Source organism: Harpia harpyja, chromosome 19 (genome assembly GCF_026419915.1).
Source record: "Harpia harpyja isolate bHarHar1 chromosome 19, bHarHar1 primary haplotype, whole genome shotgun sequence".
Lineage (NCBI taxonomy): Eukaryota > Metazoa > Chordata > Aves > Accipitriformes > Accipitridae > Harpia > Harpia harpyja.
In genome coordinates this window covers 22,320,244-22,347,763 of record NC_068958.1, presented here as the reverse complement: position 1 = coordinate 22,347,763, position 27,520 = coordinate 22,320,244, and the positions used below count along the sequence as shown (strand labels likewise).

Sequence of the window (27,520 nt, the reverse complement as noted above, 5' to 3'; positions counted from 1 at the left end):
GTGCCAGCGCGATGAGAGGACAACGCCTCGCAGAGAGGTTGTTTCCCAGCAGAAATGCTATGACTAAAGGCTGTGGCTTGTTCTGAGCACATTTTCCCTGTCTTTCAGCAAACACATTTGCAAGACAAGTGACGTACAGCACACTGTTAAACCTCGTTTGATTTTCTGATGTTTAAGATGCTTAGCTAATTCCTGCATAAATAAATGAGACTCCGGTCTCGTGGAGTGGTCTGCAGGGCTGGGGTCTGACCCGACAGTGGGGGGGGGTGTGTGCACGTGTGCATGAAGATGAAGACGAAGATGAAGGCTTCCTCACGCTGTGCACTGCACAATAACCAGCAACAGTTCCTGCAGGAACAGAATTTGCAGGGCAACGCACGGCAGTCCTTTAGTGCCTGTTCTTGTGGAGATGCTCGAGCTCTCCTGAAAGCAGGAGGTTTGGGGCTGGGGATCTTTACTGACCCGGCCCCCTCCTCTCTGGGATGCCCGACCCTTCCTAGTGCTTTTTTCCTGGAGAGAGGCACAGCCGGTACTTCTTGAGGGGTGCTGAGTATGGCAAGAGACCATCGCTGCCAGTTTGGTTGTAGTTGGGGTAAATCTGACCTCCAAAAGCCTGGCTGCAAGGGGAGCAGATGCAGGAAAATGAAATTGCTTTCTCTCCCAAGAGCTCCGGCCGCCGGAGAGCGCAGAGGAAGCTCTCCCAGAGGCTTGATTTGCACTGCTGGGTAGGCCAGGGAGCTGGGGTTGGCTTTTTTTTTTTTTTTTTTTGGCAGTTGTTTATCTAATCAGCACTACTGGCTGTGTCAAAAGTAGGAGATCTAATCAAACATCAGGTGCATTTTTCACAGCTCAGGGTATGTCCTACAGCCAAGCAGAGACAATAAAGTTACAGTCAACTGCTTTGGCAAAACAAAAGCTTTCTCTAAAACATCCTGATGGAGGGAAATGCCGAGAGCGGCAGTGGCCGAGCAGGGACGGTGCCGAGCCAGCGGAAAAGGCTGCGCTTCCAGCTCAGGAAGTTTTTTGCCTGTGTGTAAACACAGGCAGGCTCAGCTCTGGCCCAGCCAAAAAGGTTATTTTATTATTCCTTCCTTATCAAACCCCTTGCATTCCTTCCTTGCCGGCCCCAGCGTCTGCCAGGCAGCCTCCCCCTCTCGCCATCCTGTGCTGCTTGCGGGCTTGCAGCTGCTTTTGGGCCACTTTTGGAGGCTTTTGGGGGGCTAAATCCATCTCAGCTTCCAACAGTGACCTGCTTTCCTATAAACATGGTTCAAGGTTCATGCAAGGGCTCTTGCCTGGTTCGTGATCTCATGTCCTGCTCGTATGCAGTGCGTATATAGTCTGTTTAGCTGGTGAGGACCCTTACAGCGGTGTGAAATGCCCTGATGAAAATAATTGGCATGAAAGCATCCTCTGGGGAAGAATGGTGGCAAATACATACACAAGGTAAATGTAAATGTGACACAGCCATTAAATGACATGTCCATGTCCCAGCCTGAAACAGAAGCAGGAGCTCTGACACCCATCCAGGCAGCCCCTGAATCCTTCTGCAGGTTGAAATCAAAGACTTTTTCAGAAATGAAGGAATACCTTCCTGTCTGAACAGCCATAAAATGCTACCGTGAGTTGAAGGCGGCTTGCTCTGCACATTGCTGAAACCAATCAAATTTATCAGAACAAACAAGTTTTAATTAAGTCTTATTAACTATGTCCCTCAGTGGATCTTCCATCCTTTTCATAATAAAACCAGCACAACCCTTCCAGGTGAGAAAAATCCCGCCCTGCAATATCACAAGCCCTTCACAGCAAAACAGCACGTCCCAGGTCAGAGAAAAGTAGCTCCTTTCTCTGTTTGCTGGTTGTTAATTTTTTTCATTGATTTAGCGCTGGGAAGAGCAGCTCCAATGCCCAAGATCCCTCAGCAGCAGGATCAGTCTTGCACAAGCAGCAAGATGCCCAATTCCTGCTCGTGGCCCTTCGACAATACCAGCGTTTTGCCTTGTGCTGTGCCTTGGAGCCCCTCAAGAAAAAGATGAGCTCTCCTGGTGCTCACCATGCTCCAGATCTGTTGGGACAGATTTACTTAAGCGTTGTGCTAAAATTTCAGTTTAAGGGTAGATGCCTTGCATGCCTTGTCGTGCTGTGGAATTTTCACCCCCTGTGAAATTTTGCTTGATGCAGTTTAGCTTAGAGGCTACAGAAATACTACTTCTCTTTAATTATAAGAGGTAAGTGTTTACCTCTACAGCCCAGCTGAGCGGGAGCTCGGTGCCCGGCGTACCCACCGCCCGCTGCACAGAAATGGGGGGGGGTCATGGCCTCACACTTAGATGCACCAAGGTTTCTGCATAACTTTTGAAACCACAGCAGAAATAGTCTAGGGTATGTTATACATAACAATGCTGCTATCTGCTGGCTGTGCTTTGCTAAAACATTTAATACTTTGCTCTAGAGGGCAGCTGGTACTCAGGTAATGGTGCCCAGTCAGAAGCAGCACCTGAAGAAGCATCCTGCTCCACCACAGTCCCCTCCCGCACCCTGGGGTGCCGGCAATCCAGCCAAGAGGCTAACGTAGTAACATGAAATTATGAAAGAAGTAATACGTACAGTGGGCTTTGAAGCTCATATTCTAGGAATGGGGAACATCTAAAATGAAATTTCTAAAATGAATTTCCCATCAATCCACTTCCCATCTGCTTGTTCGATGCCTGATCCTGCAAAACTCGTGTGGGAGTTCTACAATATTTGCTGCACCATCTGCTGCAAGGCCACGCAGGCTTTTCGATCCAAGCACAGGGAACGCAGAAACCCAGGCAGGCTCTGAGAACGTCCTGTGTTACGCTTCAGGTGGCTGATGGAGAAGAAGCTGGCGAAGCAGCATCGGTGGAGCCAGGGCACATCCCTGCCACCGGAGCCTGGGAACTGGCAGTGCCCTCGGCTTCCTCCAGCCAGTCCCGCTGAAGTCCTGTGCTGTACCAGTCTGGAGCAGGATCTGTGTAGGGCTTTTCCATCCCCCAGAAAAAATTATTTTTACAACTATTTGCATTACCGGCACTTCACAGGTGTTTTAATTCTGTCTTTAATCTTAGCCTTCAGATCCATTTAATTTGCTGGTGTTTTGATTTGTCGTAACAGATGTAAATGAGATTATCTGTCCCCTGAGATGAACTGTCAAAGGCAAATGCTGAAGAATTGGGCTCTAAAAACATTTTAATATGCTCGTGGTGCAAACCCTGAGATGGAGCCAGAGATGAACGTAGATTAGTGTGAGCCAGGACTCAGGTCTCAAACACAACACGCCGCGTGAGAAGGACCTTTGGGCTGAGGCACAGAGCTGTTCCGTGTTCACAGGCTCACGTCCTCTTTTCATTTCTTGAGGACCCACAAGGGCAGGAGGAAACACCTTCACAGCGTGCAAAGAAAGTGTGCTAAGTGCTGTGAGGCTTCAAAGTTTTTCTTTTTTAACCTTAAATTCCAGGCGAGACAAGAATGGGTAAGCCTGGGATGCTCTTTCTAGGGAAGAGGGCTGGTTTGGAGGGGACAGCTGTGGAGTCGGATGCAGGAGTTGCATTGGGTTAAGATTTTCCAACTGAAAATTGTTTGCGTTTTTCTGCTGGAGAAAAAAACCCAAACAATTTGGAATGGTTTTTCTGTTCGTTTTCTAATGGAAAGTTATTTCGTTGGGGGAAAAGGAGACTAGTTCCAGTTTCTCACTCTAACTGTAGAAAAAAAAGGTCTGAAAACAGTTATGTCTCTTTTTGTCTTGCATAAGACATAAAAGATGTCCCAAGGGCCTGTACTTAGGAAACTTATTTTCAAGTTACATATTTTTTGTTATTCCTATAAATTAAACAATACCTTACTCTACCAACCCTTGGTTACTTATTTGCTATTTCTGGTTCTTGTGAAATTTTTTCTTCTTTCTTTTTAATCTTTGTGTTTGCATCTTCCCTCTTTTCTTATCTTCTGCCTGCCCCAGAGGCTTATTGCTGCTTTGGCAACATGCTAACGTGTTTAGGAATGATAAGACGTCTAATTAATAGTTTAATTAGTAGTACAAGGTCTTAATAGCTTATTAAAGGAAATACATTCAGAAAATTCTTTTCCTTTTCTTGCGTTGGTACAATATAATTTACCAGCAAATGATAAAACAGTTTGGAACGGCGTTCCGACTTTCGGTAAGGAAAGTGGTGCTGGATTCGTGATTTCACGGGGGATTTTGAACCACTAATACTATTATTTTGTTGTTGTTGTTTAAAAACAATTTAACAGATTAACAAAAGCAATTGCGAAGGAACAATGTTGCTGTGGTGTGGCAGGCAGGAGCCTGACGAGCCTGAAAGCGGAATTAAGTAAAACTGCCTTCCCTACTTCTGCATATAAACAAGTCCTGGGGGAAGGTAAACTTGCTCTTTAAGCAGCTCCGGCTGAAATGTCAGGTCATGCGCCGAGCTGGGGCAGCTTGCAGGCTGCGATCCTCCGCACTCCTTTTTCACTAGTATTTGTTAAAACTGAATACTTTTTATACGAAGGCACCTTTGGCTTATAAACTCCAGCAGAGTGAGGACCGCCTATAAACCCTCTGGATCCCTCTTGCTTTTACCAGCGAGAAACTCAGCGTTAAATCCTGCTTCGCAGGCAGAGAGCAGAGGGAAATCAAACTGAGCTGCGCTGCTTCGCTGCAGCTCGGATTCCCCGGGCCGCCGTGTTTTTCCTCTGACCCACACAAAGATTTCTTTCTAAATTTATCACAGCGTTCATCGGCAGTCCCACTTAGTGGCAGATTACGAGGCTGGGCAGGCAGGGCCCATTCAAATGAGGGCAGGGGAGCCTGAAAAAACACGCGGGGGATGACGCAGCCAGCGAGGCGAGGGCAAGGAGCGGCGAGGGGGCAAGAGCAGCCCCAGCTCAGCTCCCACCAGCCGCTCTGCTCCGGATTATCCTTCCCCGGAGCCCGGGAGCCTGGCTGCGGTGGGATGCACGGAGATGGCAGCGCCCCAAATCCTGCCTGGGGTCCGGGGAGGTTTGCTGGTCTCTGGAGGCCCCGGTGCTGGTGCTGCTGGGGAATTTCCACCGGGCTGCGGAAGGAGGTGCTGGCCTCTGCGCGGGTCGCAAAGGCGAAGCAGCATCTGGCTGCAGCGGTGCGTGCTGGAGGGGGTGTCTGTGTGGCACCCCCCCCAGCAGCTGAGCATCCCTCCAGCTCCCGAGACCTCTCGTGTCCCCCTCCCAGTTCATAGCTGCGTGTCCTGGGCTCCTGCCAGCCTGGATCCGGCACCGGATCACCCCGGGTGATGGGTGTCTGTGGGAGCAGAGCTGTGGTTTTGTGCCCCGTGGACGCCCACGCCGAGGACGCGGACCGGCGTAACCCCTCCTGCCGCGAACGCGCGGGGGCCGGTTGATGCTAGCCGCACGCTTTGCGGAGCCGAAGCCCTACACGGGGAGTATGTGCCGTGTTTGGAATCACACAGGGAAATTATGCAGTTACAAGGATGGCATAATTGAGAGAATGCTTGACTAGCGCAATTTTCTTATGTGCCTGTCAGCAAATCACTTAATCTGTGCTGTGCCAAGTTTCCCATCCGTTAAATGGGGAATGATTATCCCCCTGCTTCCTGAGAGGGAGCGAGAATAATACCCACTCACGACTGTGGAGGCACGGGAAGGCGCCCACGGAGATGCGCAGTGACACACGTAGCGGCCGCAGAGCTGGAAGGAGCCGCGTAGCGTTTTAAACCCAACCTTTCAGAAATGAATTTCTCCCCCTGCTGCTTTTTTTTACTGAAGAAAACCCCGAAATAGATTTGTCTCTCCCGTGCAGGATTTGAAAAGATTCCTCCGTGGGTCGGGACAGCCCCGGTCCCGTGGGAAAGCAGAAGAAAATGCGTCGACGTGCCGGCAGAAGGCACCTCGGGGGGGGCCCGGAGCGATTCCCTCGCCTCTCAGCCGGCCCCCCCCGGCCCCCCACCTCGGCAACACACGCTGCCTCCTGGGAGTTGTAGTCCCCGCGGGGTGACCTTGGCTGCGCCGGCCGGGGGGGGGGCGGTTGGCGGCCGGCTCTTCGGCCAGGGAGCCCCGGGGGGGGCCGGGGGCGGGGAGGGAGTGTGTGTGTGTGTGTGTGTGTGTGTGTGTGTGTGTGTGTCGGGGGGGGGGGGGGGGTGTGTGCCGCCTCCGCTCCCGCTCCGCCCCAGCCAACGGCAGCCCCGGCAGCCGCTGCGGCCCCCCCCGGGGCCGGGCCGCGCCGGGAGCCGCGGGGATGCTGCGCGCCGGGCAGGTACGGCGGGGGGGGGGGGGGGGACACACCGGAGGGGAGGGGGGGCCCTGCGCACCCCGTGAGCACCCACTGCAGCACCCCACGCACAGCGCGGTCACAGCCCTCCCCTCTCCCCCCCCGCCCCCCCCGGAGTGGGGACACACACGCACACGATGGGACCCCCCCGCAGCGAGGCCGGGGCCGGGAGCCGGTTGGGGCAGGCAGCGGGGGGGGGGGGGGGGGGGGGGAGAGGCGAGCCGGGGGGGGCAACGGCCTCCCCCGGCCAAAGGCAGCCTGGGCTGGGGGGGGGGCAGAGGAGGAGGGGGGTGGCTGAGGGCCTCGGCACGGCCCCCCCGCTTCCCCGGCTGGTCTGCTTCCCTAGGGTGATGAGGATGATTTTTTATTATTATAATAATAATAAAATAATAAAACAATAACATAATAACATGATATAATAATAATAAAATAATAATAATTAATAATAAATGATGATGACGATGATAAGCAGCAGCTAATTCTGTTACACTTCAGCAAAGGGTCCACATAGGTAAAATCTGGCTCAACTCTGCCCAGGCTCACTCCTTCCTAGTGGATAAGTGGGAAGGACTGTCCTAGGCCAAATGGGAACATCGGGCGGAATTTAAGGGGTCCCTCACTTATTTCTATTTTAACCCAAGGCCACGGGGGTTGAAAGCGGCTGCTTTACAGCTTCGTGTTTTCTCTGCTTTTGTATTTAGGGATAATTGCTCCACATAGCACTGTAACTTCCATGCGATGGATTGTTATGTTCTTGCTCTTTTTTTTTCTCTCTCAGAATATATGATGTAGTTCCTGTTTGTAGACTCTTTTAATAGCGAGGTGGCTGAGACAAAGTTTACTCAATAAACTTGCTTTTCCCCTTGAGCAGCTTTAGCTTAGATAAACGGGCTTTAAAGTCCCGGTTTAGCGTGGGACTAGGACTGTTTACCATTCATCGTTGTTAGTTAATTGCTATTTGGTTAAATATTTATTTGGAATTAAGTTCTTTTATGCTCTTTTCTTAAAAAATAATAAAGGTGTGTTTAGTAATGTGGTAAAAGGCTTTCTAGAAGGCTTTTTAAAGATACTCTGTGGTAGGGAAGCTCCATAAAGTTTTTTTTCTATATTTTGCATTTAAATTTTCTTACTTGTAGTTTGCCATGTTGTTATTTGTCATTAGCCAAGCTAAAGCAGCAAGGATATTCGACTGTTTTCTGTAGTGACTGCAGAATTCTTGCCTTCATTACCAGTTTCATTCCTTATTCCAAAAAGAAAAACAGTGTTTGCATTATTGTTTAAATCCACAAAATCCAACTCACGGCCTGCAAATTGGCTGTGTTCAGCATAAGAGAACAGTGCAAAGGAAGGACAGTTTTGGAAAAGGCGCTGAGGGTGGACTTCATGTAACACACTTAACTGGGAGCGACAGCACTCCTGCTTTTCCACCCCATCCATCCCCGCGGAGGTTTTCATGAGCACCAAGGATGAGGATCTGAGTTTCAGGGTTCAGTCTCAAAGCAGCTCTTTTGCTTTCAGGTACCAGGATCCCTCTCCCCGCAGAGGCGAATGGCACCAGCTACCCGCAAGCGTCTTCGCTGCGCGCCCAGCCGGCGGATGATGGGAGCTCGGCGGATGGGAGCTCACCGGATCGTTGCTCGGCGGGTGGATCAGGTGGGGACAGGAACGGGGGGGAGCCCTGGGAGAGACGGGGGCGAGCAGAAAGCCCCCGTGGCAAGCGGCAGCACGCTGCGGAGTCTGCTTCTGCGGGAGACTCGGCGCCCCGTGTCAAGGTCTGTGTTTCGCAGGGCCTTTTTTGGTACAATCCTGCAAACTGCCCTGTTCTGCAGCAGTGACCCAGTCATTATATAAACAAGGGTTTAATTTTGGAACTTTAATATTTAACAGGCTTAAGTTTCTTTCACTCAGACATGTTCTCATACACTGCCCATTCGACAAAATACTTCTCACCTGCGTTATCGGTTGCTAACAAAGTATCCTGCGGCTGTGTTCATGGTCCGTTTGAGTGAATATTTGTACTCGGGATAATTCCCTTTCTTAGTATCAGGGGTTTATAAGATGGCATCACCCTGGCTGGCCCTTCTGAGTTCTCACTCTGGCTATCCTCTAAGATGAACAGGGGAGACAAGTAACACGAAAGGGTGTGTTGATGCTAAGAGCAGCCAAGGCCAGCATGGGCAGTTACCTACAATCATATTACCATTACAAGCCAAGGCCCTTTGGAAGACAGACATAGGGATCCATCCTGAGATGGGACCTCTACTAGAAGTGACTTGTATAACTCGTGTACCAACTCCTGCAAGGAGAGAGGCTGGAGCAGTGTTGATCCCCTCTTGCTGTCTTCTGCAGATAATTTCCCTCTGACTTTTTTTCTGCAGTCAGTAATCATTCTGCACATTTTCAGTTTCGTGATGGTAACACAGGTATCTCCTTGGAGGGGACAGAAGCTCTACTCGTCCCTTGCCGTCAAAGGCAAAGACATGGTTTCTTGTCTACGGTCCTGCTGTAGGTGTGTTACCAGCCCTTTAGCCTTGACTGTTTTTTTTCTAAAACCATCAGAGAAGTTAGAGGAACAGGAAACAAATTGCATTAAAAGTGCTTTGGAGGAAGGAGTTACCATGGAGATGGAAAGTCGGGTGGGGTTTTTTTCAGGCTATTGGAACGCAGTAGGTCCTTCTCAAACAAACTTGTGTGGTCTTGATAACACGACTGCTGTCTCTTGTTCTTTGTGATGGTCCGAAGTTGTAAGGCATCTGCGTGTTGGCTTCAGTGGTTTCCATCGTTGCCATTCTCTCCGGTCATCGAATGACTACATTTCCAGCATCGACGCTCACTGATAATTGACCCTGGGCCACTCAGAGTAGCTCCCTTCCAATGCCAGTTACCTAACCGTGATAGATTTCCCCATCTTGTGGTCTCTGTGAAATGGATTTACAGAAGGAAGCTTTTGTTCTTTGTGCTGTAGGAACTACATTAGTATTCTGGGAGAGAAATATCTGCCTTTAAACTATGACTTAGCATTTCTGTTATGGTCCTACACTTTCTTACCTGGGTCCACTTTCATGCGGTGGCCCTTTGCAGCATACCAGTCAGCTGGTCATTTTCATAAAGCACTGACAGAAGGCATAATGTGGGCTTTGCACCCTTTAAATATGTTTTAATGGTGCAGTTTTCAGTGCTGCCTATACTGGGCTGTGAAATGAGTAGGAACTGTGTTTAGACAGAGGTATAAAACTTCTCTCTGGTGTGTTTACCTGGCATCCTACAGTTTCACAATGCTCTGTGACCATGGACCGTCACACTGCCTGCTCAGTACACTTTGTCACGTAAATGGAATGACGCAAATATAAGAATTAGCCCTGCCCTGCTGGGACTGCACAAATCCATCATGCAGGAGCCTGCCTTTCACGGTGCCTGTAGGGAGCACCCAGGGAAGGAGCAGGCAGGCACGGCAGGTAGCTACGGTCCTTCCCACATCCTGCAGCCAGCTCTCCGTGAACTTCTGAGTAACACCACATCCATCACTTGAATGTGTTCAGTTAGGGTTTGTTGGTTGGTTTTTTTAGCCTATCACTTTGAACCTACGAATTCTGAATTTAATCAGATAATTTTTTCCCCAGCCCCTGCACATCATGAGATGTTTCCTTTACTCCTCACCGTCTTACCATGGATGTGCCTTGCTGATTTTGTATCATCTCCAAACATTGCCAGCTCACTACATACTCATTTTCCAGAACGTTTGCAAACATGTTGGATGCTCAAGAAACTCCCAGCATCCTGGCCTGTGTGTTTATGTACATTTGAGCACCGAGCGTTTCAGTTTTCACCTGTACTCAAAAGTTTGGTGCAGGCAGTGAATCATCCTCCCGAGGCAGCTCTCATCTTGGACAACCTCATTTTAACCTCACAGTTTCGAGGCAGGAATGGCTTTATATAACCCAGATTTCATCCCTGGGGGTGGCAGGTTTGGTGTCGAGGCTATGCAGAACCAAATGCTCACCCGCACAAGCTGGGGCATCACGGACTACCCTGCCAGCGACCTCGTACTCGTTCCACCTTTAGCTGCTGTGAGGAGGTGAAGAAATGCTCCAGCTCCAGGAAAGGAGCTGCAGATCTCCAGAAGCAAACGCCCTGGGACACCGGAGCTCCCGGGAGGTAGCCGTGCTGAAAGAGCATGTGTCAGAGGGAAGACTGGGATATAGGTCTCAGTCATTCTTGGCTCATTGATGTGCACATCTGATGGCCTTATTTTCACCTGTCATATCCAGTCTGCTTTCCTATATTCCCCTTGAGCATCTCTCTTCTCACCCTATCGATGATTGAAGTGGGGTACCCTAAATGCCAGAAGACACTTTCCTGCACAAGCTCACATTTCATGGACTCCTGAATTCTAATGACTACCCTGGACCTTTCACCCTGCCATAGATGCACCTCTTTGAAAGCTAAACATCCTACAGATGTGGGCAGAGATGCCAGACAGCATTTTCAAAAGGGGAAAAGCTCTATTGCTGGGTTGTAGTCGGTTGGGGACTGTAGGTAAACCGATCAACGCAGAGCAGCAAGGTTAATGCACGTGCTGCTGTTGGAATCACAGCTTCCCTTCCCACCCCGAGCCATGCAGCAATTCTTTGTGTCTTCGCACGGGGAAGCAGAATTACCGCCATCCGCCGACATCTCCCTTTTTTGTTCCTCGCTCACGCACACTGTTCCCCCGTGCTCTGCTCTGGGGGCTGGTCCCTGACAGTTCACAGCCCGTCACTGGGTGCCCGTCACATCTCCTGGGCGACTCTGTTCACATGTGGATAATTCTTGATAGCTCATTTACACCAGCTTTTACTTTTCTATGCAGTTCTTTGCCTCAGAGATGAAACTAACCCCTTTAGTACTCTTGTGCAATACCAAAATGAGTGTGGAAACCATGTTTGTGTGTTTACAAAAGAATATAGATGTGTTTTCTGTCCTCCTTCGTGTGCGAGGTGACACACTCGATGTAAAACTAATTGGAATTAAAGTCTTGGTGCCTCTGTGCAGCCAGCATTATCATAGTTACAGTGTAGGACTGCCAGCTCAGCAGTCATTGACTGCTTAGGAGTGACTTTTCTTCTAATATTACTACTAAGAATCCATTCAATAATAATTTTAGAATCCATGTCTTTTTCATTATTTAAGATATATTCATCTCTTCCCCTTATCTTGGTTTTAAAGACTTTATGAGAATCTGTTGGATCTCTGATTTTGATTTGACTCTTTAGCTTCTCAGTGCCGATAATTTTGTGTACAAGTGCAGGGAAGGCTTGTAAAAAAGACAGCAAAGTCTTGTAAAACTTTTCTAATTATTTAGGTTTTGGAAAATTTGAAGGCCTATTCCTCTTTTGAGGAATAACAGTTGTTCCGATCAAGTAGATGGACAGTACCTCCTGAAGAGTGGCAACCGTGAAATCCTGCAAGACAGTCTAAAGGGCCAAGGCATTTGTTCTCTCCTTTCATGGTACCAGCCATCTTCCCTCTCCATATAACAAAATTCCCAGTAGGCAGAGGGTCAGTATAGGCGACTTTCTTTCTCTTGAATACAACTAAACTCAATGCTGTTGTATGAAAAATATTTTATAAAAGCAGGACAGCAAAGGACCTCATGCAGCTGTGTAACACACTCAGCGGGAAGCTGTTTCCAGCTGTTACTTTATTCTTTCTTTTCAAGTGTTCCATGGCAAAATTAGATGAGCCGTGTTAGCGGTGATGCTCCTCTCTGCTGGAGCCGGCGTGTTTGTGTCCCATCCACCCTGACACACCGTCCTCCCGTTGCCAAGGAGCCGATCGCATTGCTGAGAGCCAGGACTGTGCCTGAACTGCTCCGGCATTCCCGCTCTTCCTCTGCCTTCTCCCCACCTCCCACTCGGCCTCCGCCAGAATCGGCATTAGAAACGGTGATCCTGCGAACACCACCTCGCTTTGGGGGTTTTCTTTTTGCAGTTTCAGGCAACTGGGATGTGCACATGGACAATCCCAGCGGTGGGACTGTCGGTTCGGCTGTGACGAGCAGGGTGTTACTACCACGGGGTGATGGACACCTCTGCAAGATAACTCGGGTTGCCATGGTTACCGATGGAAAATAGGGCTACGGGTTAACTCGGGCCAGCGTCGCATGAAGCACAACATCCCACGTCATTTTGCGCACACCTGAGACAGTGGAAGCCGGAGTGGTGGCCACCATAAATCCCCGAGTCCCCACCCAGCCCCAAGTTTGTACGTTAAACTTCCCGAAAGTTCCCACACAGAAATCACTGTGTGCAACAGCCTCAGGGACAGAATTGGGGTCGGGGTCAAGAAGCCTCCTGCAAGGCTCCGGCAGAGGAGCCCGTCTCAGCCCTGTGACCTGTTATTTCTTACTTATTGGTGCACCCCAAATGTTAAGGCCATACGTAAGCTCTGATTTCTCTGAGCTGTCACGCTCTGAATATTTAAGAGGAATTCTGGGAGTCAGGCACGCACCTCACCTCTAGACCGCGGTCGCATCTTGGAGCAAAGCAGATGGCTTCAGCTGGACCGGAGGGCTGGAGCCGATACAGACTCTGATGGACCAGGCAGCGATGCAACATTTCTGGCCGTTCTGAGTGTCCCCAGAACACGATCATCTTCAGGACTTGGTGAAAATCTCCCAGGTAAACAAAGGGACAAATGAAGCCTGGAGTGAAAAACAAAGGAAAAAAACGAAGAAAAAAAGAGAAGTTTCTAGCCCAAGCAGAGCTGTTACAGGTGGTTTTGGAGGCTCCGTGGAATTGCTTTGGGATGCTGCTATTTCTCTTTCACGGCACTGGACGGCAGTACTAAAGCCCGAGGAGGACAGTTTCTGCCAGGCTGATTCCCGCGTCTTACCGGGCACAAGCTGTTACTGTCTCCCAAAGAGCGAGCCTGCACGTGCACAGGTATCAGCGAAAAGGAGGTAAAGGGCCTGCTGGAAAGATCACTCCTGGCTTTTGAGGTATTGCATCCCTCATTTCAACGGTCCAGCCCTAAGGAATGGAAAGTGGCAGTGCAGGAACGGATCTAAAGAGCAGAGGCTCCCATCCGGTGCAGTCAGTGGGCAGATAAATTGTGTTCACGCTATTAATCTCTTAATAAAATTGCTGATCTTTGGTGTGCTATTCAAAATGTGTATTTAAGGAAGTCTTAAAAGTTTGTACCTTCATCACAATATATTCTTATTGCCTTGTTTTTGGGGGGGGAGGAATAGTATTAGAAGCTGGCTTAGAGGCTTTAAACCAGTCCTTGCCATTTCTTAGCTGCTGGCCCTTCCAGCAGGCCGAGAGCTAATCCTCAGCTCTCCTTTCCCCTTTAAAGGAGTAAAACGATACAGTCATGTACGGGCTGAGAAGGAGCTGTTTTGTGTGGTTTTGTTTTTTTTTTTTTAAAAGGGAAAATAGTTGGCAGGAACATGAGCAAAGCTGAAAGTATTTTCATCTGTTTTGTTTTGTAATGTTTAATGTTTTGTTTTCTACTTTACGAATTACACAAAGGAATCACTCAAAACAAAGGTCTCCCATTCTGGAAAGGGAAAAAAAAAAAAATCTACAGTGGGACTAATGCGGCCAATCAGAATTGGCCAAGTAAGAAAAAAACCAAAATATCTTGAAAAATGACAACATCTATTTTTTCTCACGAAAAAAATAGAAACGCTCACCCTCTATTTGAGATTTGTTTGTAAAATAATTCCAGGCTGGGAAGGGTAATCAATTCGTGCATAAAAATATTTTTTGAGATTAATTTTTATTTTTGTTAACGGTAGCTTGAATTTTAGAACTTACTAGTGGGTTTCAAATGATTATTGCTATGTAAGTACAAAATGCCTGTCCTAACTTTTAAACAGTTGTGTATCCTTGTTTTATGAAAGGCTACAGAAGAGAACTGATGGAAAAGGCACAGTTTAAAAAAAAATAAATCTTGGCAGTTTTGAGGAGAAAACAGCTGGGAGAGGAGTCTCTTCTTGCTCCTTCCTTTTTACAAGTATTTAAAAAAGATAATAGCTTATAATTACTTATTTTTAGAAGCGTTTAGAAGGCTCAGCTGAGACCCAGAGGCCACTGTGGCTCAGTGCTCTACAAGCAAAGACAGTTTATCCCTGGCCAAAATAATTTACAATCCCAGTTTGAAGGCTGAGACAAGAGGCAGAGCTAAACCTCAGCCAGTACCTGCCAGCACCAAACCCAGCACGAACAGCAAAACGCCACAGTTAGTGACGGTGTCGGTTTATTCAGCTGAGCTGATGAAACCGCTCTGAATTTGATAATTTTCAGCAATAAAGATAAAAAGCATTTCAGGAATTTTTCAGATAAGAACAAATAATTTGTGGCATCGAGTTTTAAATACTCCGGGAGTGTCTTGGCAGCCGATGCTTAACGAGGAGCTGCAGGCAGGCGTGGTGCTCGCTCTGTGTGTGTCTGGCAGCTCCCGGGCACTCGTGGGTGCTGTGCTGGGGGTGGGAGTGGGGACTGAAGCGATTCGCATGAATCACAGCAGATTTCCCAATCTCTCGCTGTGCTTACAAAAGCAGTCACTCCAGGCAGGGGCTGGCAGACACACGCATTCGGTGGGATGTGCCCTCGTACCCATAGGTGTTTCTAAGTCACGGCCAAGCCTCGCTGCGCACACGCAGCAGCATCACCTTTCTGTAGGTGCATCCCGTAAAGCAGTGGGCAAAGGGAGGAGGTCTGCTCCCGGACGAGGTCTGCTGGTGGCACGGTAATGCTAAGAAAGCTGCTTAGGAATGTCTAAACAAATTTTTTCCCTGTTTATTCATTTCCCAATTGGAAAATACTGCTTTGTCACATTAAGGTTGGTGAAACTTTTAATGGGAGATTTTGTTGTACCCAGGGTGTGACTCCAGGGAGTTGGGAGGTGACAGCAGGACGGACAGCCGGGACTGCAGGACAGCCAAAAGCTCTGCTACAAACTCAGCCGGGATGTGGGAGACCGGAGCTGCAAGACTGTCTTCTGTGGAGATCAAAGCAGGGATGTGCAGGCGAATTTCTGGCAGCCCAGGTCAGCGCCCATCAGCCCAAAGGTACCAGCTGTTCTGTAGCGCGTCTTTCTCATTTAATTAAAAATACAAAGAGCAAGCCCCACATCCTGGATCTGCGTTTCAGTGCAGAGGGGAAATGAATCCCAAAAATGTAAAATGAAATCTTTTCTGATGAGCTGTAAGTAAAAATACTATTTACTGAAGCAACAGTCCTACTCAAAACTAACAAGGTCTTTTCCAGACAGACACCCTCTTCCTAACTCTCCTTTGCTCTGAGAGCCGCTCAGCCGAGCTGTAAGCATCGGTGTTCCCCCCAAAACCTTACCACCACGCAGTGCAACCTGCCGGGCTGACAGCCCTGGACAAGACGCTGTCGGCGTTTCAGATCTGCTCTCTGGGATGGCTCTGTCCTAACATTCATTGGGACTTACTTGTATTTTTTTCTAAAACATCCAAACAGGCTCAGTCGGACACTTGAAATGAAATTCATGCTGTTCCCCCTGTGCTTGCAGGAGAGTTGTTCCTCAGTTAGGTGAATCAAAGATATTGAAGGAATGTTTGATGAATTTTTCCTTTGTTTTACCAGCTAGAAGGTCTTTCAGTTGCTGGCTGTTTTTCACAGCAGCAGTGATGTGTGCAGACCGAGATCCATCTCGAGCAGAGGGGCCCTCGTGCTTACCTACTGATTACTGCTGCAGAAATGAAAGAAAAAACGTAGCATTAACTCCTGGTTTCTGATAAAACAAACCTAAGTTATTATAGCTGAAGCCGTATATTTTCTGGCTAAATATTTAAACTGGCAATTAATATACATCCTTTAGGGTGGGAAAGTAAGTTGTTTTCCATAGTTTCATAGGCTTTCTGGGAGAAATAAACTACCCTGGTTTCAAAAGCAGAGGCTTAAATATGTTTATTTCTCATACTAAACATTTTGTAATTCTGCTTATGAGATAGCAAGTCAGGTCTCTGTGTGAACGTTGTCCGGGAGGAAATAAGACCGATAGGGATTTGTGGCAGTTCCTACGGGACGTACCGGTGCGTGGCACCGCTCCGGGGGTTTTATCCACGCTGGGCAGCTCTGGCACAGGACCGAGCTCCCCCGAGGGCTGCCGGCAGTTCGGGGAGTCGGTAGGAAGGTGGTGATGTTTAAATCTTTAACCAGCAAAGCCCCCGTTACCTGAAGCCCTGTTTTCCAGTGGTTTTAGTCTGGTTTTGCTAACTGGGGAGAGCAGATTTCCAGGGCCGGGTGCTGAGTTAAGCCTGTGCCGATGGGCTGGAGCTGGGCAGCCGAAGGCCGGCGAGGCGAGACGCTGCCGTCACTCCGTCGCTCCGTCGCTCCCGTCGCTCCCGCCGGAGGACGGCGTGTTCTGGGGTTATGCAATAACGGGCAGCGTGTGCCCCCGGCCCCTCTGCTGCCGCAGTGGGCACCGATCCCCCTCTCCATTCACAGCCTCTGCGTCCCCACGTGAAACGGGAAACCTTGAAAAAAGCAGAAGTGTGGCTGTAATTAGGATTAAGCTATTTTTAGCAAGCTGTCTGGTGCCCTGTCCATGCTCCAGCTGAGATGTTTAATTCTATCATCTAGCTCGACTCTTTCTGCAGTTGCACCCAGGACTGATGATACAAAAATTTTTCTTTTAAATCTTGAATTTGTTGGGGTTTTGGTTTTGTTTTGGTTGGGTATGGTAGTTTTTACAAAAATACTTCCTCCCTGCCCCCCCCCCCCCCTGTACAATAGCTAGAAAATCCAACACTAAAGTAATACAAAGGTTGCTGTATAAAAAAAGTTGTACAACTTTTACTATCATTATTATTCATTTTACTATGTAGCTTGGAAACCTAGTCATAGATCAGGAATGTGTTGTACCCTGGGCTGCACAAACAGCACGGAAGGAAAATTGCCTCTTCCAAGCTATATTGAGTAAAAACATGTAGTGATACCAATACGATTTTTGCTAAATAGCATCAGGACAAGATGTTAAAGACATCTCTGAACAGCCAGCTGAGCACCTTGTCATTTACTGATCCCGTATTTAAATATCTGCTCTTCATATGTTTAACCTTTTATAATGTATTTGTAAAGGGAACTTCAAGTAAGATTAGCAGTTAGTTAGGAAAACACCGTGAAACACAGTTGGATCGAGATCAATAGATTCCTCCCTCCCGCTGCACCCCCCCCCAGTAATGTTTGACTTTTGTAAATATTCATGCCCCGCGTGAGACTGGCCGGAGGGGCAGGCACCGGGGCGGTGGGAGGAAGGAGCTGCCCCGGTGCCTTCCCAAGGGCCGTGTCCCCCCCCCGGGCAGGGATCGGTACCTGTAAGCGGCGTACAGCATCAGGTCTGTTGGAAGTGGTCCTCGGGACAGCCGCGCTCTCCGCTGGGTGGGAAGCGTGAGGGTGGTCCACTGCCTGGGGGCTGGGGAGATGCTCGCCTTTTAGTAAAAACCAGGCTCCTCACCAAAATGCCGTTCTCCCCCAGAAAATACAACAGTCGGCCCAGGGGCACGTTCTGCTTTATGTGTAGGGGCAGGGTGTATTTTCCACTACACCCCACCTGTCTGTCCCCCCCCCCCCCTTCCATGTATTTTAGTGACTCATGAAGCTTCGAAGTGCTGAGCGTGGAGAACGGCTATTTCTGTGCTTCCACTGCAATCCCTGCTACCTCCGACTGTGCTGCCAGTGCACCTCAGCCATGCACAGCACCCCCGCCGGCTCTATTCTTAGCAACTAATAGCTGAAATAATTACTTTTGTCTCAGCGCTGTTGGCTCCTTAGATTTGGAACTGAGCAAAGCCTGCAGCTCGGGGAGCCTGGCTGTCCCCGCTCCCTCTCCCAGCGTGGGCAGAGCGGCCGGGGGCCGCGGCAGCCGCCCCGGGCAGAGTTTCTGACATCGGGCTGGTCGGGAACGCTGGAAGACAGCGAGCAGAGCCGTCGGTCGAGGATGCGAAATACCTCGAACCCGGCTTCAGCGCAGGGCCTAAGCTCTGCTTTGAAGCAGCTTGTATGTTAATGTGGTGCCACCTCTTTGAAAAGGATCCCAGCTCTTCCAGCTGGGATTCTCTCAGACTTCACGGGGTAAATTCCAGGAGTCCGGGTTTTCAAAGGCAGGGCTAGGTTTTTCACCCGCAGGCTTCCATTTCAGTGCCTGCTTCATTGCGTGGGCTAGGTTTGCACGAAGAATGCAAACGTTTTATGCAAATGTGACTACCCAATCCCAACACATCCCCGACAGTTCTTGGGAAGGAACACACACCTCTGGCTTTGCAGTCTTTTGATCTCAACGCCAGCTGTTCCATCCAATTCCCTTGAACCACCCCCAGAGAGGACTACCCCCATCTTTGTGCAGAGTCCGTCGTGCACACACAGGCAGGCGCACGGAATCAACTTCAAAACTGTTTCCGAAGGGGGTTTATTGCTATTTATATGCCTGCCTGCTCTTCCTCCTGTTGGTTGGGACCCCGGTGAGAATCACAGCATGTGTACGCGCTGGGCTGGCAAGAGTAGGAAGTGCTGGCCATTTCTCTGGCATTCACTAATGAAGCTTGTCTGGAAAACAATAAACCTTTCAGAAAAAAACCTAAAGCTAAATGTTTGTTGTTACTCCGAAACTTTTCTACTGTTGTCACAGTGGAACAAAACCTGATGCGCGGTACACCATGTAGAATATCCCTTCGTGGACTTTGGTAGCTGTCTTAGCAAATACTCCTATTTTGGAGTTGCAAGTCTCCAGTTTCCTGGAAATCTGCGTGTCCTGGTGACTGTTAGGATAGCACTGTGAGACTGTGAATTGTCTGTTGTTGTCCATGCACATGTGAAAATAGAAGGAAGACGTCAATGTCTTATTTCTGCTTTTCTTTGAAAAATGAAAGAAAGTGCCTCTTCGAAATAATTTCCTATCAATTTCCTCTGAAAGCCACACTGTTCCGGCAGCTTCTGTTTCAGATGATGGTCACGTCTCACTAATTGACTGGGGGCCTTCTCTGCAATAAGGACTATAATTAGCAAGAGGCACAACTTGAGTAAAATCTGGGAGCAAGGAACTCCCGAATTTCCATATCAGCTTTGACCCTGATTCCGCATACAATGTGGGTCAAATTATTTAACCTTTATTTAATTCAGCCTTCCCATATGCAAAATTACATTAATTTTAAATGGGCAAACATTAAAAACTTGCCAGTCTCCGTAAGTAACAACTAACATTACTTCTTTATTTGCGATCAATGTAGACAATTGTTTTACTATAGCAAAGAAGTTAAGTAAGATTTTTTTTTTTCTTTTAAGGACTATGTTCTATTACGACATTCAGATTAAAAGAAAATTTTAAAAATCAACTACCCTCTGATTGGTGAGTGTTAGGGGAAACAGTCCTGGCAGATGGGCTATCGTGTTACTGTTTCTGCTGGTATTCCCTGAATGGAGCTGGCTGGGAATTCTGTGCTGAAATAGATTTTCGTTGGAAAACATCATGTCGCTGAGGTTGTGAGCGTTTTGTGAGGAAGAGGTAGCACTCGCAAATTCCACATTTTGAAAAAGAGCTATTCCGTATTAGCATTTGAAAAATGTACTATTTTGCATTTTAAAGCAACTTTCAGGACTTTGGGTCAGTAAACTGAAGAACATTGTGCTGAGCTTTATTATTGTTAACTTTTACATTTCCCTGTCCACCTTTGCCTGATTCTTTGCTCCTTCCGTTTATTACTAACCGCTCCCCGCAGTGATGTGCCGAGATGTCATTTACATGGATATTGAGGTCGAGGGGTTATAGATCTACAGCTGCACAGACTTGCTATGTCTTGGGCAGGAATTTGTTTGGCATAGTCGAGGCCTTTGGATTATTTGATCTCAGCCTTTTAGTTAAACAGGAACATGCCCTGATTTTAACAATCGCAGTTTCCTGCAGTCGGAGGAAGGTGTGGCCGATGGCATTTAAACCGAAACCTGAGCCAAGGCTTCACCAGCAGGAAGCTGAAAGTGCGGGTAGTACCACGAGGGTTTCCTTCGTCATTAAAAAGACCAAGGACCTTCCTCAGTAGATGGCTGAGGTTATTTTATCACCCACAATACCAACAGTGACGTGCAGGAGGGTTAGATTTTTGTAACGTCAGACTTTGTATGTTATTGCTATTAAGGTCATTGTAGCACAACAGCAGAAAATAGCATGGGAGATGCCAGAGAACTGAGGATGCACCTTTACGTACAGTTTGGCATATAAGCAGTGGCAAGCCCACGCTTCCTCTGCCCACTGATGAATTGCTCCCTCGTCCTTTCATGATGCCGAGGGAAACCGTCAATTGACGGCAGACTTGGTAGTGATGCCTGGGGTTCAATCCCTCCCACCCTCCTGAAGAAATTTTTTTTTTCCCCGAACACCCAGCCTGAACCGTTCCAGCTGTAAATCGTGATATCTTGTTACATTGCCTAGCACGATCAAAACTTTTTCTTTTTTTTAAGTCCCATGTAAGCACCCATGGCAGAGTTGTAGTCAGCTATTAGGTGACCCTTTGCTTTGAAATGGATATTTACACTACCATTTGCATGGTGAGACTGATCTCCCCTGCCTCCGACCATGGCCATGGACCATTTCCATTTACTAAGCTTGCTTTCTAGCCCAGGACTTTGCTTCCTCATAGTCAGTTCTTAGAAAACCAAAGTTCTGCCTCCTGCTTTTAGACAGAGTTTGGAGAAAAAAAAAAAGTACACAGCCCCCCCCCCCCCCCCCCCAGTAACAAAACAATAACAAAACATGTACATGGGCTCCGCTTAAAACAGAAAAGCAGCCTAGATTTCTGCTGTGGAATCATGGCATCTAGCTCCTTACTTCAGCTCACAGAAAATGCCAGATCCTGACCAACAGCGTGAGAAGATGACTTTATTTTTGGGGGGCCTCATAATTCAGTTCTGAGTGCTGAAGCTTTCCATTGTGCCATGTTTTCTTAGTTACGCACTTAAGTGTTTCCCAGTGCAGTGCGGCTGAGTCTTCTCGGGAGCCTGAGTGCCACCATAAAGTAAATACTTACAGTCAGGTAAAGGTAGAAATGTTCCACAGCTGGTGATTTTCAAATGAAAGTAAACCATAAAATAAACGCTGCCTTTCCCCTGAAAGCAACCAAAAGATATAATTTGAAATAAATCAAAGCTCCATTTTATTTTCTTAATATACCACGAGACTGACAAAATTGCTGTGAGCTAAAAGCACCAGTCAACTGTCCCATTTCTGAGGCTCCGAGTCTTTTATCTTGCTCCAGTGCCGTACGCAATCATGTTCAGAGCTTCGCTGGGTCTCGCGGGTCCAGCGAGATGGCCTCTGTCTCGTCTGCACAGCGCTAGTGTGTTGTAAATCAGCCGCACGCTGGCGGGGAAAACGGGGAATGCGGAAAATCCGCTCTGACCCTGCCATGTTGGTGGAGCTTCTGAGATAACTCAGGGGTTACTGAAACCAGCACTGACAGCTTAACATCACATAAAACACTGGCCTACTTTAGCGAGTATCACTGCTGGGTGACTCATTTAAGTAGCCGTAGTGCTCTTACAATTTTACCTTCATTAACTGAAGTAGTTAATGCTTGCAGCTTTGGCCACAAAGCGTATATATAAGGCTTGAAGTCCCACGGGTTTGATTGCATAAGAAACCATGTCTTGTGGCATTTAGTTGATCAAGCACTGCTTCTTTTGGTCACATGGAGGTTTGATTTCCCCTTGCATCAGCTACAACAGACCTATTACATTTTTTTGTACTGGTGTCTGACTGTTCAATTCACAAGGGTCGCCCCCTTCACCCCACACTGAGAGCCTGTGCTGCTCTCCCAGGTCCCTAGCTCATAGGATCTTTTTCTTTTTTTTTTGTAGAATCGTATCTGAGAAACCAGGAGCTTGCAATTCTTCTCATTTGTGTCTGTGCGTAACAGGTGTCATTTTCAGTGTAGTACAGACAAATCCCAAAATAGCTCAGGCTCTTCAGACGCTGCGAAGAGAAAAAATAGTGGTTACTTCAGCTTTGGTTGTAGTGAAAAACCCAAAGCTCACAGCCAGCTCTGAAGTCCGGAATTAAAATGGCAGGTGTAGCTGTGTAGTAGTGATCTCTCTCTTGATTCTGTGTTTTTCAAATGGACTGCTGGCTCTCTCGCTCGCTCTTTTGTATATGCAGACTGACGCATGAACTCCCTCATACAGTGCTGGCTCTCCATTAGCTTCTCTTTGATTCCCAGATGCTGTATCTACCACTGATCCTCCTCCACATTTTCCGGTTTTGAGGCTACAAGAGAGGAGAGCACTGCTTCCCCTGCCTGGTGCTGAAGTTGACTGAAGGCACCGGAGTTAACGCAAGGGACGGTCTCGGGGGGCAGAGGCAAGGAGAGAGAGAGTGTTCGTCTGCAAAATTTTTCTGGCCTGGTGAAGCCTGCTGTGCTGAAATACATAGCTGTTCGCGGACTTTCTTTGACAGAGATTATTGGATTCTGGTGACTCCAGGAATGCAGTTATTAGTTCCCCTGCCTACGCCGAGCGTTTTGAATCTGTGTGTGTGGTAACACTTATTAATGCTGTTCAGATTAAGAAGAGCCCATAGCTTTCTAGCACTTTCAGTACCTTATCTTACACCAGGCACCTGCCCAGTGGCTGAACCCCATTCAGATCAATGTCCTGCGGCCAGCATAGCAGGGTCTTGTGGGTCCAGCAGTAGCCTTGTGGTTTTATGCCCAGAAGACCTGTGTTCGTTCACAGGAGCAGTTCCTTCTAAGTTGCCTTGTGCTTCAGGGTAACTGCCTGCTGAGCATTTGCAACACATAGGCCTAAAATATTTTATTTTAGGGAGTCAAGTAGTGGTTCCTGTCACCGAAACAGTTAATCAAAAAGCACTAACTCTCTACTGGAACGTGTGTGTGTGCGTGTGTGTTTTTGTTTTTTAGAGCCAAGAAGATTTGCTTTGGTTTTTTTAAAGCAGAAACCACCACAAAGTTGGCTGTGGTTTCAGCTGCGCTTGTTCGAGATTTGTACTGCTGACTACCAATCCTAAAAGAGTTAACCTAGTAAGTATGACTCAGAAGCAGAGAAGGAGATGCGAGGCTGAGAGCCTTGGAGGAAGCACAGAAAGAGAGGTGAGGAACATAATAATTACCAAAAAAAGGTGCAGAGTCCAGGAGCGACGTTCCCCTCGGTTTGCCTGGCCCTGGCACCGCTGGCACGGGCTCCCTGGAAAGCTGCAGTTCCGCTCTTATAACACAGGGAGCAGGCTGGAGAATTTAGAGCTGCGTCACAGAGCTCAGCGAGAGAGTGAGAGAGCAAGCTCCGTCGATAGGTCTACCAGCAACAGCCCTGCTGCAGCAAGAGGGGAGAGAGGCAGCAAGAGAGGCAGAGAGGGCTCCAGAAAGAGAAGTAACACCAACATCAGGGAGTGGGCTCCTGCCACCATCCAGTGTCATTTAAAGATCGTATTTGGGCTCGGTTGGCGTAGGAGGCTTCGCCCATTGACGATGCTGGAGACCCGGCGCGCTTAATCCCGCGGGGAGGGAGAGTGGGCAGACGCCGAAAGGGTTAACGGAAAGGAAATTTCTGGAACCTTCTATTCTGCGGCGCTACACAGCGAGCGGAGGGCTGAGGACTGCGCAGATGGTGCACGGGCAGAGCTCTCCGGTCCGGTTCGTCTTTCCCACGTACGTACCCTTTGATCAGGATGGGGCTTGAGCTGCATCTGCGTATTTTAATTATTTGCAGGGTGTCCCTTTCCCCCGGCGTCCCTAAGTTCGGATCCCAAAGTGCCTTTATTATTATTTTGGCTGGGTATGATTGCTCTGTTCTGCGTCAGAGCTGTTTTCTCAATGGAACGACGGCACAGGTTGTACTAATGTCACTCTTGCCGGCATTGCTGTACTGCAGAGGAGGGTAGTAGTCGTGGGGGAGAGATGACAACTTTGCAAAGACTGCTGTTTTCGTGTTTTGTCTGGGCTTTTTATTCCCCCCTGTCTCCCTAAAGGCTGGCATGTTGGCGAGGGCTCGGTGGAGGGGTTAACAGGCGCTCTGCGTTTCAGAGCTTGGAGGTTTGTCACTGCGTAGTTCGGAAAGTGGTAAACGGTGACGCAGTGATCATTGCAGGGCATGTCGTCCAGTTTTTAAAAGCACTGGGGACAGGTAGACGGTGCCTTCCAGACGCTTCCACACCAGCTGAAAGGGGTTAAGGATGAGTCGAGACGGGAAGCTAGCATTTAGGGATTAAATGTCATCATTTTGGCGTTGGAAAGTTGTTTACCTTGCTCTCTCCGTGTCTCCATGTTGGCAGCCTTCCAGCTCACATGTGATAGTCTTCCCTGTACTGCTGCATCATTAACTAAGTGGCAGAGCTGGCTCCCCATTGGCCGGGGAGGGCTCTCAGCCCAAAGGCGCCGTCCGATTGGCGGAGGAGGTGATGGCAGGTGAAAAGCCCTCCCGGATTGGTCGAGGACTGGGTGTCAAATCTCAACGTCGATTTCACTTGCTTCAAAGTGCCGGCAGCTCCCCTGCCCGCTCCCCTGCCCGCTCCCCTGCCCGCCGCTCCCGGGGGGCTGCCGGGCCCCCCCTGGGGCAGGGGCAGCAGGCAGGAAAGGAGCAGTTAACCCCTCGGAGCGGCGGGTACCCCACCTCGCACCCCCGGGTGCCCCGCGCGGGTGCCGGGGAGGTTTCGTTTCGCCGCGCAGTTGCCACGATGACGTGTCAGAGCTGCGAACGGCGGGGAAGGGGAAAGTACTGGGGTCTGGGGCTTTTCTCCTCGCTCGCTTGCTTTCTTCCTTCTCCCTTATAAGGTGGTGAAGCGTTAGCAGGACTGTAAACTGCTTGGGGCAGGGGTTGCACCTGGAAATTATGTCGTGGGAATAATTAAAGTGAGAAAGACTCTTGCCCAAACTCAGCTTTTGTTTGCATAAGTGTGAGTTTGCCACAGGCTCGGTAACATCGGGGAGACCTGAAGACAGCCCTAAGTGACGGGTCTGTAAAGGTTTGCAAAAGAAGTAACAGCGTTCGAAAGCAGGGTGTGAAGGATTGGGAAGGCCTGGGTAAGGATGAATGGGAGACTGGGGGCGCAGAGCAGCTACAGAGAGAGGATGAGGAAATGAAGGGGAGAACGTTTTTCTCTCTTAACCATTTACTATACTATCTTTTCACCTCTCTTCTTAAAGCGACCAGCAATGAAGATGGCAACTCTGCCTGGAAGTGCTGAGGACACAACCAGCTTTGAGTTTGGTCCTTCTGGCCGAGGAAGTCTCCCGATTATGCAGTGGAGTGGTAACTTTGCTTTCTCATACGGCAGGGAACATTATTCCATAGCCTTTCACCATATCGAGGCTTAAACAAGTTTAAGGATATGGTAGCATAAGCATTTAATCTGTATTACTCACTCATTGACATCTCAAGCGTCAGGTCGGGTTGTTTAGCAACAACCGCTGGGTTCAGAACCGGCTCAAACATACTGCGTCTGCCGTCTCCATTACTTCAGCAGCACCCTGTCCTCTGAACGGCAGTCTGAGAGAGAGGGAGAGAGAGAAGGGCTGTATTTACACACGTACACCCACCCCGACCGGATTTTGGTTGTGTGGTTACAAAGGCCGTACGCGCTGCGGTTTTATCCCCGACTCCATTCCTTTGCGCAGTACCGTAGAGGGGAGGATGCCATTTCCAACGGCAGTGCGGTGGTAGGAACAGGGAGGGAAGAAGAAAACAGACAGTAGGTGCCACTCCCCGCTTTTTTCCTCTTTCCCATCGCCACCTTTCTTGCCTCCCCTCCTTTTCCGCCAGACTCCATAGGGAATTTCAGACTCTTACTGCAGTCGTCACAACCCCTCCTGACTCACTGAGCCTTCGCTGGCTGTAGCTGGCTCCCTTGGAGCATCCTTGCCTCCTGCAGCGCCAGTTCCGCAGAGCAGGGGAACAACAGGAATAGCAGCAACAACGGTGGTCCCTGCAGCAAGATGGACAGGCATAAATACACACACATATAGGAACAGTACAAGGCAGCCGCAGAGGTAATTCTGTATAGCCAGGACTAAGAAACGATGCTCAGTTGCATGGAAGACGTGTGGGTTGAGTCTCTTTTTACCAAGTGCTGTCTGAAGGGACAACCCTTTGCATTTTTCCCCATCACCGTTCTGGGGTGGAGGACCGCATTAATTTGCAAAGCTAGTGCTTCTTCATGACATTTCTCAGTCCTTTGAAAGGAGATGCAACTAGCAACCAGTATACTTGCTCAGGCATATGCGTACTTTTTGAGTATCTGCGTTCAGCATAGGCATGCATTTGGTTTTATTCCTTTTGCGACCATCTTTTTGCCACAGTGATTGTTTAATTGTGACTAAGTGCAGGGAGGGTAAGGAGACAGAGATAAAGAGGAGTTATTTCAATGTTAAACTTCGGCTGTAAATCTCATTAGTCAGGAATTGAGGTTACCGTCAGCAGGTAAATCTGTGGAACTGGCAAGAAACAAGGCTAAGAAGGGGACACGGCATATTTCTGTAGGACGCTAACGATTTTGCGCATAGGGATGGTATTGTTACTGTATGTTAGCTGTACATGGCTAACTGTTCCATGATGGTTTTCTGCATATTGCCACAAAAGGACTTGGGAAAGCTGTGATTTCTTCCTCCCTCTGACACTTGTGTGTGTGACATTGTGTAAGGTGATTCATTTTTCTGTATTTTGGTTTCCTTCCTTTGTAAAGTGGGGTTTATTGTGTATCTCAGCCTTAGTGCGGCATTATGACGCAGTGTTCGTTAATGCGTTGGGTCTGTTGGCAAAATACATGCGATTTTCTTGGGAGTCTTGACTGTTCAAGGACCACAAAATTTGGTAAAGAAAGTTAAGGATTGCAAAAGCTCAAGACATAAATTTAAAAGCATTACCATCTTATTCGTCTTTGATATCGAAGGAAAGCTCTCTCACTGACGAGGCAGCCATGATCTCCTTCTGCACTTGTTTTGCCGATGGTCATGTTACATCTGTGACGCAGTCCGATTTTGCTGTTGGTTCCTGTCTGCTTTACGGAGTTGAGCTGCTGAGGGCACAAGCTTGAATACGGTTAGAAACATTAAATTAATATTGATGTTAAAAGTTTGCAACCACACCTGAAGTGGCAAGGATATTGGCATCCACCTATTTTACCACCCACAAATGGTGAAGGAATTCAAATGAACACGACAGCACCCCTAGCCATTTTGTTGCTCGCAGAGTAGACTCTAAGCCGGCAGTGCTGCTGCTGCTG

The 27,520-nt window shown here is 48.5% G+C and overlaps 1 protein-coding gene across 5 annotated transcripts in view; it reads right to left on the bottom strand.

Moving 5' to 3' along the window:
• Positions 1-21,422: 21,422 nt before the first annotated feature.
• LOC128154668 (membrane cofactor protein-like) overlaps positions 21,423-27,520 on the bottom strand; it is a 28,367-nt gene continuing 22,269 nt past the window's right edge. For 3 of the 5 annotated variants that reach the window (XM_052815613.1, XM_052815609.1, XM_052815612.1), the window contains 2 exons: positions 27,162-27,326; positions 21,423-26,224 (listed from right to left, as the gene is read on the bottom strand). In XM_052815613.1, coding sequence (XP_052671573.1) covers positions 26,077-26,224; positions 27,162-27,326 — 313 coding nt within the window. In that variant the 3' untranslated portion in view covers positions 21,423-26,076. The remainder of the gene's footprint in view (positions 26,225-27,161; positions 27,327-27,520) is intronic. The other 2 variants (XR_008239402.1, XM_052815611.1) reach the window with 2 other exon arrangements.